Raw genomic sequence first — 13,660 nt, 5'->3', positions numbered from 1 at the left:
CAGAAATGTTGTTTTGGCCAGACATGAATCAATGACACATGTTTATCTAAGATACATTTATAGACTCTTGAAAGATCATTCTGACCATGTATTTCATGGGGAATTATCGACCTTCTCTAACGGCTTAGAATTTAGAATTAGAAGACACCCTAGAGTCCTAGAGATGTAATAATGATTTGTGTTCTTCTGAGGAGGGAAGAGACTAAATATAGGAAGTACTCGAGATGTGTGTGTAATGTGTTTGTGTGTAGCTTAAGTTATATTTCTTAGGCAAAATCTTTGTATACAAATCCATCATTAATTACTTGTGCATGAAAAAAGCATATGTTCACTGACATTTAGATAAATCCTACTATACTTCATTTTACATTACCCTACATGAAAAAAATATGTAAAGCCTAAATTTTATGTAATAGCAGAGGTTTTTTTTAAATGACAAAGTAGTAGTGTAATACTTCTTTTTAAGCAGACGAATGAATAAATAAACATTTTTTTTTTTTGAGATGGGGTTTTACTCTTGTTACCCAGGCTGGAGTGCAATGGTGCGATCTCGGCTCACCGCAACCTCCGCCTCGTGGGTTCAGGCAATTCTCCTGCCTCAGCCTCCTGAGTAGCTGGGATTACAGGCACGTGCCACCATGCCCAGCTAATTTTTTGTATTTTTAGTAGAGACGGGGTTTCACCATGTTGACCAGGATGGTCTCGATCTCTTGACTTCGTGATCCACCCGCCTCGGCCTCCCAAAGTGCTTGGATTACAGGCTTGAGCCACCGCGCCCGGCCAAATAAACATTTTTAAAAGATTTTCCAGAATGAAAATACTATAAGGCCTTTAAATAATAGCAAGCATGTGACCTTTGTGTTGCTATATAATATTTTTATTCCAGTTACCTTCTAGGGTCTCAGATCACAAGTCCAGCTGGAGAAATTTGTTCATAGTATGTATTTGTTAACATTCCCTCAAACGTACTCTTCCGTATAGCTTGGCAGTCCTCTGTTTCTCTTATCAGTTTATTCTTCATTTCCATGACTTTACCCACATTGAAAAAACATGCATAAAAGTGGAGCCACGCAGTTCAAACTTGTGTTGTTTAATGGTCAACTGTATTATTATATTACTAAATCTCCTCTCTCCTATCAGAGAATGAGACAATTTCTTCCAAATTTATTACAAGCTTACTATAGAGAAGCATTTCTGTTTGTTTTGTAATTACAAATGTCTGATTCTATCTAAGACCATAAGAATAGTGGGAATAATGGTTAGGGGGACTGTCGAGCTGGGAGTCCTACTGTCTGGGTTCAAATCCCTGCTTCACCATTTGCTGGCTACATATTTTAGAGCAAGATTTTTAACCTCTCTACCAAAGTTTTTCCATCTGAAAATGGTCCTAATAATAGCGTCTGCCTCACAGGTGGTCATTGTGAGCACTGAAATAGTGCTTGGAATGTGAGTGGTACAAAGAATGGGCTAAATATATCCTGTTATTATTACTATTATTAAAGCAAATTGAAAAATAGAATATATTTGATAGAAATTTATTAAAAAAGTGAACTTTGCTGGAAATGCTTTTCTGTTCCCTAAAGTAAGTTACTTTTATATTTGTTTATTTTACATGGATAGATATATAATATACCACCCCCACACATTTTGGGGGCACCATTTATTTCCTAGACCCTCAGATCATGAAATTTATGTCTTCACTTTTGCTGAGCTGTTGAGCTTCGTGATGAAGAACACAGCATTTCTAATCACCCAAGTTGCTGAAGAGTTGGGACCCAGGCAGGCCAATGACATTGAAATATGTGGCTGTCACCTGATATAATACATCTGCTTCCCCAGATGCAAAAATTCTGTTCTTAGCCTCTTTCCCTATTTTGATTTCTCTGCCTACTCTTTTTGTCCATGTTTTTTTCCCCTTCTGGCTTCTTTAATAATATTACAATTTCAAAAAGGGACAATGCTTTGCTATTTTCAAACCATATTTATATAACAGAATCTCATTTGATCTCACAACAGCTCCTGGAGAAAAGGCGGATTTCTCCATTTTTGATCAATCTGTCTTTTTTCTTGATTATTGCTATTATTATTACTATTATTCCTTCCTTATCCCGTTTGGATTCCACAGTCCATCATTTAAAAAATATTTTTTACAATGTCCTAAGCTTTCTTGCCCTTCTGCTATTTTGTCATCTCCTCTAGCAAAATCTTAACCCTAGATAAAATCAAACAGATCGCTTCCCTGGACCCATAGTTCACCTGGCTCTAGCAGCAAGGCAGATTCGTTCTGGAGCAACTCGTTCCTACTTTCAATTTGTTACCAGATCCTCAAATGTGCCCTCTGTGCAGCTTGGCCATCCTGTTGCTCTGATCACTGTATTCTACAGTTCCATGACTTTTTCCATGTTACCATTCTGTTCCATATTCTGACTCTACCTTTGCCCCTCCCTTGGCATGTTGTCACTACTGCTTTGACAGGGATGATGTGAGCCATCATATCTGGTCTTCCTTATGTACTCACTACCATTGTTGCAAATCTGTGAATATCTGTGATGATCTCATGACTTAGGTGATGTTTTCCATCTGTACTTTTGATTCATTGAACTTACATTGTCATTTGTCACTTCTCTCTTACCTTGGTTGTTCTAATTGGCTTTGAAATGTGCCCACAATTCAAAAACAAAAAGACAAAAAAAAAAAAACTCTAATGAAAACTCCTCCATGCAGCATCCCTGTCATACTGTTGTCCCATTGCAGGTGAGTTTAATGTACGTGAAAATACTCTGTAAGTAGCAACATTTTGTAGTTATTTAAGAGGCAAGATGTTTGATGATATTAATGTATAAAATAATGTAACCTCCAACAAGGGCAGTTGGACATTTGCTTTCTGAACAGAAAGACGAGGAGATGAATTAGGGAACTCCAGTGACTGGATACCTAGAAAAATCATCATCGAAGAAGGTTTATCGATCTTCTTGGAGTATAGGTCAGATCTACTACTCCACAACCAATGTAAAACCAAAATCAAATTTTAAAACATACTGAAAAAGGCTTTTGTTTCTAGTGACATTTTATTAAGGGAACAGTAACATGAACAGAAAAACGTCTAACTTTAAGAGAGTTGCAAATCATTCTTCAGTCCTCTCTGGTCCTTCACCTTTGCCAGCATGTAGTAGTGGTAATGTCGGAAGACACAGAGAGGAGAGAGAGAGCTATCATTAGTGACCAGCCTAAAGACAAATCTCAAACACAGTCTTTAAAGTCTGGAAATCATTGTGAACAATAAAAGACACCTTGTTAAGAAGTTTGTGCTGGTAGTTTTTCCCCATGAAATTAGACTGATGCCCCTTTTTCTTTTAATATCTAGGGGCATAAGCTGGGTAGTCGTTGTGTCTGGGAGGAGCTGAAGAAGACTCTGGTGTCAAATGGCTATTTGCATACACAGTTGGAGCAGCCAGGACAGACTGGAAGGAATGAATAAAAACAGGCAATATGGTTACTACAGTCCTACACGATTTCCCCTGGTACCACCATAGTCAAGGACAAACAGCATTCCGGTAAGGCCATATTTGGATTTAGCTGACACGAGTCTGTATTTCTCCAGGGCATTTTCAGATAGTTTTACAAAGAAGAGAGCTAACTCACCATGTTGGTGCTGGTGATTGTTTGGTAGGCAAAATGTGCTGTGACACAAGCCGTGAAGAACTCCAGCAGGGAGAAGATCATCAGCATGGCTGAAATGCCTTTTCCAGAAAGCTGAAATAATAAGTAAACAGTGAAATTTTGGCTAATCAGGAGGGCCTCACGTGGGCTTCAAAAAGTTATTGACTCATCAAGTGTGCTACTGCTTACACTCAACTCGCTCCATGATTAGTCTTCCATTATCATCAAATGCTTGTTTCAGAAGAATGTAAATTTACTTTGGAATTTCTTTAAAATGCCAGAAGTCTTTCCTTTTGGCAAGTAGACTATTTTGTCCAGAAATTAGAAAGAAGGTAGTTATTTTCCTTTGTGATGGCCTCATTGTTTTTTAATAAAAATGTTTCTACTCATTAAAAAATTCAAGCAATATAGAACCAGCTGATCATTCCATATGTCACTGCTTAGAAATAACCACAATTAATGTTTAATGACTATTCTTCTAGCTCTCTGTGTACTGGGAAAAGGTGGAAGAATGGATGCTTGAAAAGATGCCATGAGAGATGGGAAAAAAAGAGAATAACCAAGTGAGAGGAGCATCATTTTATAAAAATGGAATCATGTTATTTCTATTTTAAATAAAAGTGTTAAACTCACTTGAACTCTATGTGACAGTCTCATGACTTAGGTGCTACAAGCCTATTTGACCAGATACAGTGTAGGTCGATTTTCCGTTGTTCATACTTCTGTTTATTTGGGTCCCATTTGTCTTCCTGTTTCCATCTACAACTTGAGCCCTAGCTGTTGTTTTATATCCATGTTTCTGCATATGAACATATAGCTATTTCAGGGAGAAAGAGAGATTAGCTGGCCCTGATCACAGTTCTTGCTAGTGAACATGGACTTTGCTTTTTCTGTCTTCTGAGAGTCTGCTAAATGCTCAGTACAGAGGCCTGCTCCATGGCTAGAGGTTTATTCTGCTCCTGTGTATTTCTGCTCTTTCCTTGCTGGTAGCAGAGTACCATGCAGGGTACTGGAAGGTGTTGCCATTTCTTCTGTCTCTTGAGGTCCTGGTACTACCTATGGTCTTGTACAATACAGAATTTGCTTTATCCTTTCTCAGAGTTGACTGCTGTCCACTCCAGCCTTCTTAGCTACAGACTGGAGGGTGCTAGTGAGACCTCTCAGTAGTTTTTGGCTTTCCTTTGTTCTTCCCTCAGTTTTGTTTCTAGGGAAACAAGAGCCAAGCCTAAAAGCTGTGCTTTTCTTCTGCTACTTTGAGTAGCATCAGAGTGATTTGTTTCTCTACTTGGATGCCAGTTTAAAAGCTGTTTTTCTTTTTTGAATAATTTTTGTTATTTTGTTTGGTATTTTAGAGGATGAATTTTGCTCTTGCTTCACTCTGTCTTATTTTTTTTTTAAACCAAGAAGCTTTTTCATCTATCTTTGCCTCCTGATATGGTTTGGCTCCATGTCCCCACCCAAATCTCTTCTTGTAGCACCCATAATTCCCACATGTTGTGAGAGAAACCTGACCTGGTGGGAGATGATTGAATTATGGGGGTGGGTCTTTCTTGTGCTGTTTTTGTGATAGTGAATGAGTCTCATGAGATCTGATGGTTTTAAAAAACAGGAATTGCCCTGCACAAGCTCTTTTTTTGCCTTCCCCATTCATGTAAGACATGACTTGCTCCTCCTTGCCTTCTTCCATGATTGTGAGGCCTCCCCAGCCATGTGGAACCATAAGTCCATTATACCTCTTTTCCTTCCCAGTCTCAGGTATTTCTTTATCAGCAGTGTGAAAGCAAACTAATACACCTTCTTCTATAAGCTTTTCCTTACACTGCAGTGTTGTCCTTTCCAAGCACAAAAGTGATCATTCAAATTCCCTGCCTAAAATTCTACTATGTTTTTAACGAAGAACGAGTGTCTCAGAGCTCAGTGGAAAATGAGTGTGCCAGCAGTTCAAACTATTGACACTTTCAACAACACGTTCTAGGGGACAGGCATCCGATAGCAGTGCTTAGACAACTTTCAGATCATACCAGTGGTTGGAGTCAGGATTTCAGAATCCTTTAGCTGAGAAGCTGATGGCTTCGTAAGGCTGCCACTCTTGGAACAGAATTGCTTACACAGTACTGAGTGAACTGATAAGGAAAATGTTAATTTTTAGGGTCTGATAGAATATTTCATGTGTATTACGGTGGTATTCATATGCTATGTCTCTAAACTTTATTTTCAAAAGCTTAAGGCCTAAATACAAACTTCTCTGGAAAAAAAAAAATAACATGCACAATAATGACTATATCCCTGTCATTATTGTCATTATTTGTTCAAAATATTGCGATATTGTCTTAATATTTTCTAGATATATAAGGAAGTCATTCAGTGTCTTTCTTAAGATGCACGTAGCCCACAGTAATTTAAATTGAAAAGCAAAAGCAAAACCAAGCCCATCACAAAATAAAACAAAACCAATCAAACCACTCTTTTGTGGTTTTCCATTCCTCACAGAATGAAGACTAAAACTGTTAACATGGCCATTGAAGTAAGACGAGAGCTTCCAGTCCAACCTCATTTTATACCATGTTCCTCCATTTCTTATGGATGGTAATTTACATATCCCTGCTCTCGGGCTACCCTTTCCTCCTAACATCAGAGTCCATGCATGGCTATATAAGGCTAATGAATGCGTGGTTTGAGCACATTCAGAGGCATGTGCTTCATTTTGCAATTGCTTCATTCCTTGGGTTTCTTTGTAAAAACTGGATGTTCTTATCCCTGTCATTTACCTCTCACTTCATATTTTACTCTGAAATTTAAAAAAAACACTCAATAATTTGGTTACCTTATTTATATAGAATTTTAAATGCTGGGAAAATAATTTTTGGACAATTTTAGAAGCCATAGAGGCCTATCCAAATCCTTTCCCATTTTCATGTGATTGACAGCGAGATGGGCCAGTAAGGGATGTCTGGTAAACCTTGGTCTGTCTGTAGAGGTAACCCTCTCACTTTATTCTATAGACCTAGAGCTCATCCGACTAGGGATGCAGCTAGAATAGAAAAAAGATTTTCCACAAGAGCTGGTGTACAGTATTAAGAGATAAATAATATTCCCATTTTATGGGACTGAAAAGAGAGCAGGCAGATGGTGGATTGTGGGATACTTACCACGGCCCAGTAATCTTGGTAAAATTCCCCATTGATGCACATATCTACCAGCAGCAGAATCATTCCAATGAAGGCAAAGATAGAACTAACAATGTTCATTCCCAGGCTGCTTCTCAGCTAATGGAGGTGGCAGAAAAAAGTCAATTATGTATAGGATCAATGAAGTTAAGTGAAATAATCAATCAAATTTCGTGGTTCTTATTTTTTAAAATTTCGAAATAAGTTTTCAAGTTGAAAGGATTCTGTTTTCTGCTCTTCTTAGTAATTACCATAAACATTATTCTGTATGCAGCCTAGATGTAGGGTACTTCTAAAAAGCTGCAGAAAAATGTAAATCATATAAAGCAGGCTCTCATCTATTGTATTTTTCTAAAAGCCTCGTGCACAATAACAGCCATATTTTCTTTAAGAGAAAAATGAAAAAACAAATTTCTAATGAGCATTCTTCTGTGGCAAACATTGTGTTAAACTATTTAAATGATCTCATTTAACTCTTAGAGCCATTGTATGAGGTAGTACGATAGCATCTGATTTCAAAGGTGGAAAAGTATTTAGACACAACAGGTTTGCTAAATAATTCTGGAATGAATGAAAACCTTAAGTCTCTCTAGGGGGTAAATATGAATCCCTGAATTTAGAAGGAGAAACTCTTTAGGCTTTTGTGAGCAGAGGTGTATGGGCGACTACAAAGCTTTCCCCAGTTTCTGCAATAGGATTTTGACAAGCAGAAGAATAATTGTGAAACTAAGTCCTCAGCTGACTTGCTAGGGGTGGCATAGTTGAGTTCTTTAGAAGGTGCTTGTGCTGCGGCATGCCTTAGAGTCTCCTGAAGGCCTCTCAAAGCTCCTTAGAAAAATTGTCTTAGGTAAGTGTCAGTGGTTGTCTCCTCTAGGAGGATGGATTCTGTGCTTGGACAATCTCAATTAGAGGGAAGGATCCATAAAGGATGCAGGGAAAGGATGTTTTATTTTGTTTTTGGACTACAACAGGAGTGGTTAATCATAATTAGGCTTATTTTATTTTATTTCAATGTGATTTAATTATTTTATTCTTGTTTTGTCTGCAAGAGCACGACCTACATGATTCTGTGTTCCTCCTTCCATGTTCTTTCCTCTGTGCGGGATTACGTATAATCTTGGAACCACCTCTGCTCTAGTTGACTCTAGTTCTTGGTAAATCACTTCCTTCTTCCTGGTTCAACAGTAAACCAGGAAATTGCAATAGGTGGGGTGCTGTGACCGAGAGAACTGAAAGTCCCATCTTACTGATCATTTTTATAAACAATTCTTATCCGACAAGTTAGACTCATTTAATGGCAATTTAAAGAATTGTTGTAAAACACACACCCAATCTGAGAAAGAGTAGGAAAGACGCACAAGTGAAAAAAAAAATATAAGACAGAGCTGAGAAGCGACAGATAAACAGCAGAGGCTTTGTGACTGATATGGCAAGTAGGCATTTCCTGGCTCCTGGATTCTTCTTTGGACTTCCTGTAATGCAGTGTGACCTGACTGAACCAGGGATCATTTAGGTTAAAGCTTAAAGAATCCTGATTTTTACTATTTCTCAGCCTTGTGAGTTCAAGGGTCAGGATGTCAAGCTCTGCCATTTCTTAGTGGCAAACATGTGGACCATTCTCCCACCCCATCACTCAGATCATGAGGCAACCAATAGATTTTTTTGGGGAAACCTGCTCCCTTTTGCATTTCCCAAATCCAACTTTTCAATTTTCCTCCCCAATATATGAAGCTAATCTTAAAAGGGATTCAAAAAGTAGAAACACTCTAACTTACCAGAAAAGGAGAAAGCTCCTTGGGTGCTAATATAGAGAGAGAGCCAGAGATAATGAACTGTGGAAATGAACACATTTATTTGTGAAATGGGTTAACTGATTGTGCTTGGGAATTTATCTTTTTACGAAAGGTTAGTCTATTTATGTTCATCTAGTTTCCTTGTCAAAATTTTCTCTGACACTTCTGAATTCTCTGGAGTAACTCCCAGGCATACGTCCTTGAGTTCTCTTTTATTTTCTTCTCCTTAGTTTCTGGCCTATGAAGAAATGTGTAAGCATTCCTTGTTCTGAGGCTTACTGCTCAATTCCTTCTCATAATCAATTGCATTTTTTTAATTAAAAAAATGTTTTTAGAGATAGAGTCTCACTATATTGCCCAGGCTGGCCTCAATTTCTTGAGCTCAAGCAACTCCCCTGCCTCAGACTCCCAAGTAAATCGGACCACATGCAAGCACCACCATGCCTGGCTGACTTGCATATTTTTAATCATGTTTCTAACCACCTTATTATTTATTTATTTATTTTTGGTCACTCTCCCCACAGCATATACATTTCCATCTCAAATGTAATAGGAAACCAAAACTTTGGCTTGCTGATTACATGATTAGAATAAATTTTTAAGAACGGGATAAGCTCCTAGGTAAAATGGGGAACAAATTCCCAACTTGTTATGCTCATTCAGAGCTGTTAATGTTTTTACATTCTCTAGCCCTCGGTTGTAGGGCTTTATCGAGAAACGAGTTGTGACTTGGCTGGAGATATCAATACTTTATAAACCAAAAAGGAGAGGTGTTCCAGCAAACTACTCACAGAAAGGCCACCCCAGAATGGGTATCCACCAATAAAAGCAAAAGAGAGAAAACTTAAATTGTGTTCATAAAGGAAGCATATTAAACCCAAAATAATTCCAAAACCGAGGTGCATCAATCCAATCATGATCTGGATTACCTGAAAAAAGAAAAAAGACATTTTCAAATTACTTCTTCACTTTCAGGCGTGTGAAACATTACTGTCATTGCTGCTCCTGCTTATTTATTGTCAATTTTGTGGAGATCCATGGTTGTCATTCAGGCACGCATCTGAAGCAGGAGGTGGACCGGGAAGATTCTGACATACGCTAGAATAACTGGAGTGCAAGGCCCTTAGCATAAGGCCATGTTTTGAGGTATTTGGGGAGACTTGCTGGGGTGGCCCAGGAAGAATTCTTCAGAAAGTACAGCAGCTTAATCATGCGTTAGCATCTCTGAGGGCCTCTAAAGGACTCTTAGAAAAAAAATACTTTAGCTGTGGTGTCAGTAGCTGCTTTTTCAGATGGATCCATTCTCTGCTTGAGTCACCTCAGTTATGTGTAAAGGAATTGGTGGAGATAAAACCATTTATCTGACATGAATGATGTGCTTGGTCATGTTCTGAACACTTTACATTTATTGTTTCATGTAATCTTCCCATAACTGGACTGAGTCACAGAGACATAAAGAAATCAGGTATCCAAGGTCACACAATCCCTAAGGGGCAGAGCTGGGAATTTCCTGCAACACATTGATTCCTGAGCCTGTCTCAGCTATTCAATACTGTCTTCCCTCATGCTCAGCTCTGCTCTGCCTTTTCCATGAAGTCTTCTAGATTACACCCAATTAATATTTTTTCTTTTTTTCTAAATTTCTGTTGCATCTCATGACATAAAACAAATGTTATTACTTGATTTCGTACACTCATTTGTATTGTTCTTTTTTAATAAGGTGCAGTTATGCAGTAAGTTTCTTACCAATCGTTCTTCTTACCGACCATATATTACTAAAAGTGAGGTATACATCTTTCAGCTCTTTAAACTTCTTATTGCACCTCCCTTCATTGTAAATAAGGATAGATTTCTGGGGAAAAACCATTTCTAGGTTGATCCAAAAGTTGATTGCAGATGTGTAACTTATTTTTCCCCATGTTTACATCTTATCTATCCAGGAAAACTGTAAATACAAAGACTGCTGTATTTATTTCTTCAATAAATAGCTTCTGAATGCAAATAAATTAAAATGAGAAAAAAACCCAGTTTCATAAACAATGCTAAAAGTTTCTTGAGACTTTGATAAAAATATGAACCTTTCTCCCTTAACAATTATTCTTGCACATTCATACACACACGTACCATACTTTTGCATATAGCTTTGGAAAGATGATGGGTCTCCTTGAGCTAATCTCACTTAAATAACTCCTGCCTTAGACTTTATATTTAATTCTGTTGTATTTAATTTATAGTCAATTCTATAGAGCAGCAATTCAGCCACCTGGCCACAACTTTCCATCCTTGTCCTTGCTGTCATCTTGATGAGGGTCAGTTAGATCTGAATTTGCACTGGCCCTCATTTCTCCTCCCACAGCCCTGGTGGTACCATTTACTAGATCAACATTGCCTATGGGACAGACTTAAACATTTGGACATTCAATTTGTTTGCATTTTGGGCCACAGAAGCACTTTAAGGTCTGAGTTGACTGGTACGGATGTGCCATGTGCTGCTACCTGTGGCCCTGGCACTGTCATGATGCCTGGGGCCTGCTGATGGCATAGAAATTACAATCTTCGGAGAGAGGAAGTAGCTTTGTCAACTGGAGCTTTTGAAAGCAAAACCTCGCATTCTTTTAAAGTATTTTGAAGTACTTTAAAATATTTCTGGTACGAGGCAGCATGCTTCAGTGGCTCCTCATTCACTCAGTCAAAGCCAAAGCCTTCTGCTCTGCAGGCCTCACAGGGTGTGGCCTCTGCCAGTCCTCTGCCCTCTTGACAGCTGCTCCCTCCCTCGCTCATTCTGTTCTATTTTATTAGCCTCCTCCCTGTTCTTTAAATACATCACACACATTTTCATCTAAAGACTTTTACATTGGGTGTTTTCTCCTTCCCTGATATCTGCAGGGCTCACTCCTAACTTCAGGTTTTGGCTCAAATGTCATGTTCTAAGGAAAGCCTGTCCTCACTACTTTGAAATTGCTTCCTCCTCACTGCCTGGTACTTCTTAGCCCTTTTACACTTCTTCATTTTCTCTGTATCATTTGGCACCTTCTAAAACACTATGTACTTTACTTCTTTATTATGTGTACAGTCTGATTTCCCACACTAGGCCATAAGGGCAGAGATTGCACCTGCTTTGTGCTCAGTGATATTCCAGGCACCTGTGTGGAGCTGGCTGTATGGGGAGGGGTGTTAGTGCGTCTCACTGGCTTATTAGGAGCAGGAGATTTTCTCTATCTGGGAGGAGGAGGATCAGAAGGGCCACCTCCACAGCTTGGTAAATAGGCTGCTGCAGGAGAACTTATGCTCATTTTTACTTCCCTAAAACATCCAAACTTGAAATAGGTAGTAAGATGGCTAGAAGAATTTTTAGCATATAATGAGCATGTATTTACAGAATGCTCCAGCAGAGAAGTTGGAGCTATGCACTGGGAGAGACTTAATATAATTTGGTGGAATTGTGCTATTTGGAAAGCACAGCAAAGGGACTAACAATTCTACCTCGGCAGGTGGAATTTTCTTACAAATAGGGCATTTTTGTTTTTACGATGCCTACAGAAGCAACATAGTCAGTTCAGAGTCTCCTTTGTAGAAGTAAGGTGACAGTTAAGCCATAGTATCTCTAAGAGTATTGTTGAGAAAGGCACAGCAGGTGGAACATCTTCCAGTTCTTTCACACTCAGCCTTTCCCAGACTGCCCATTTGCAGTTTCCTTTTTTAGGGGCAGCCATCAGTGTTCATTTTTATGTAAATTCACCTTCAGGCAAATAACAGGCTTGTAACAAATCTAGAGATGGGATTGAGATTGTCCAAAAAGTCCTTTGAAGAAATGAAATCAAGCTAGATGCAGTGGTGTTTCTATCATGTCAATATTACTAAATCCTCCAGCTAGGAGGCTCCTCTGTCTCCTGTTAGATTTGTGCTTGATCTGAAATAAAATGAACTCAAGGGAAAGTCTATAGGCAGACTAAATATTTCTATCCAAAAGAGATAGTTTTAGAATAACATTCAAAACTGTTTAACAATTGGATAATATATTTTCTCCTATAACTTATAAGAAGAGCTTGCAAATGTGAAATTAAAATTCTGGTAGTAAAGAGACTTACCCCTAGTGCCTTTGCTTCTTCTTTGAAGTTTATTACTGCCATTCCCAGACTTGGATTTATCATTTGTGAATTTCCTTGACCCGGTTGACTGCCAGCAAAGGTTTCTGGAAATCTGATAGAGTGGGGCTGAGCATCCTGAGCACCCTGGGCTTGGTTTCCTGAGTTGATTGAACCCAGAGGCTGTTGAGATCCAGGAGCCAGAAAGCTGCTTGGTGGGTAAGGGTTGGGTGTGGTTTTATGTACTCCAGCATGGCTTATTGGCTTGGATGACATTCTTATATTCTAAGTGTCACAAAATATACCAAAATGATATATTTATCCAGAAAAGAAACTAAAGAAAATCTTCCCAAATGTCAAATGTCAATTATCCATGCAAATGGAGAGAGCAAGTGAGCAGATAATGGGCCATAACAACTGATAGAAACATGGTTCTCAAAAATCCCCAACCCCTAGGCCAAGGACTGGTACCTGTCCATAACCTGTTGGAAACCTGGCCACGCCATGCAAAGTCAGCAGCCGACAAACATGACTGCCTGAGCCCTGCCTCCTGTCAGATCAGCATGGCACTGGATTCTCACAGGAGCATGAACCCTACTGTGAAGAGCACATGCTGGGGATCCAGGTTGCATGCTCCTTATGAAAATCTAATGCCTGATGATCTGATGTGGAACAGTTTCATCCTGAAACCATCTCTCATCAGAGAGATGGTATGCTGCTGACTGTGAAGATGGAGGAAGGCATCCATGAGCCAAGGAATATGGGTCGCCTCTAGAAGCTGGATGAAACAAGGAAAACAGATTCTGCCTTAGAGTCTCCAGGTCATAGTGAGCTGGTGTTGGGCTTCTGACCTACAGAACTGTCAGAGAAAAAAATTGTATTGTTTTAAGCCACTGTGTTTGTGGTAGTTTGTTATATCAACAAATAGAAAATTAATACAGAGGCCAAATAATAC

The 13,660-nt window shown here is 38.9% G+C and overlaps 2 protein-coding genes across 9 annotated transcripts in view; one reads left to right on the top strand and one right to left on the bottom strand.

Annotated features, from left to right (window-relative positions):
- Positions 1 to 13,660, top strand: part of MS4A6A (membrane spanning 4-domains A6A) — a 269,396-nt gene that overhangs the window by 3,925 nt on the left and 251,811 nt on the right. For all 8 annotated transcript variants that reach the window (XM_078341121.1, XM_078341120.1, XM_078341119.1 and 5 more), the window contains exon 4: positions 3,365 to 3,554. The gene's annotated coding sequence lies outside the window, so the exon portion shown is untranslated. The remainder of the gene's footprint in view (positions 1 to 3,364; positions 3,555 to 13,660) is intronic.
- MS4A12 (membrane spanning 4-domains A12) lies at positions 3,050 to 13,156 on the bottom strand. The gene is made up of 6 exons (XM_078341137.1): positions 12,709 to 13,156; positions 9,412 to 9,549; positions 8,603 to 8,659; positions 6,810 to 6,926; positions 3,643 to 3,753; positions 3,050 to 3,461 (listed from the first exon to the last, which is right to left on the bottom strand). Exons 1-6 carry the CDS (start codon positions 12,979 to 12,981, stop codon positions 3,354 to 3,356), a joined length of 804 nt encoding a protein of 267 aa, XP_078197263.1. The 5' UTR covers positions 12,982 to 13,156; the 3' UTR covers positions 3,050 to 3,353.

Source organism: Callithrix jacchus, chromosome 10, assembly GCF_049354715.1.
Source record: "Callithrix jacchus isolate 240 chromosome 10, calJac240_pri, whole genome shotgun sequence".
Lineage (NCBI taxonomy): Eukaryota > Metazoa > Chordata > Mammalia > Primates > Cebidae > Callithrix > Callithrix jacchus.
This window is presented reverse-complemented; position numbering and strand designations above follow the sequence as displayed.

Excerpts from the sequence above, each read along its gene's own strand:
- MS4A12 (XM_078341137.1), bottom strand. The coding sequence starts at position 12,981 with ATGTCATCCAAGCCAATAAGCCATGCTGGAGTACATAAAACCACACCC. Across the intron at positions 9,550-12,708 it reads AAGAAGCAAAGGCACTAGGG|GTAATCCAGATCATGATTGG; the intron begins GTAAGTCTCTTT and ends TTCTTTTTTCAG. Across the intron at positions 3,462-3,642 it reads CAATCACCAGCACCAACATG|TCTGTCCTGGCTGCTCCAAC; the intron begins GTGAGTTAGCTC and ends CATTCCTTCCAG.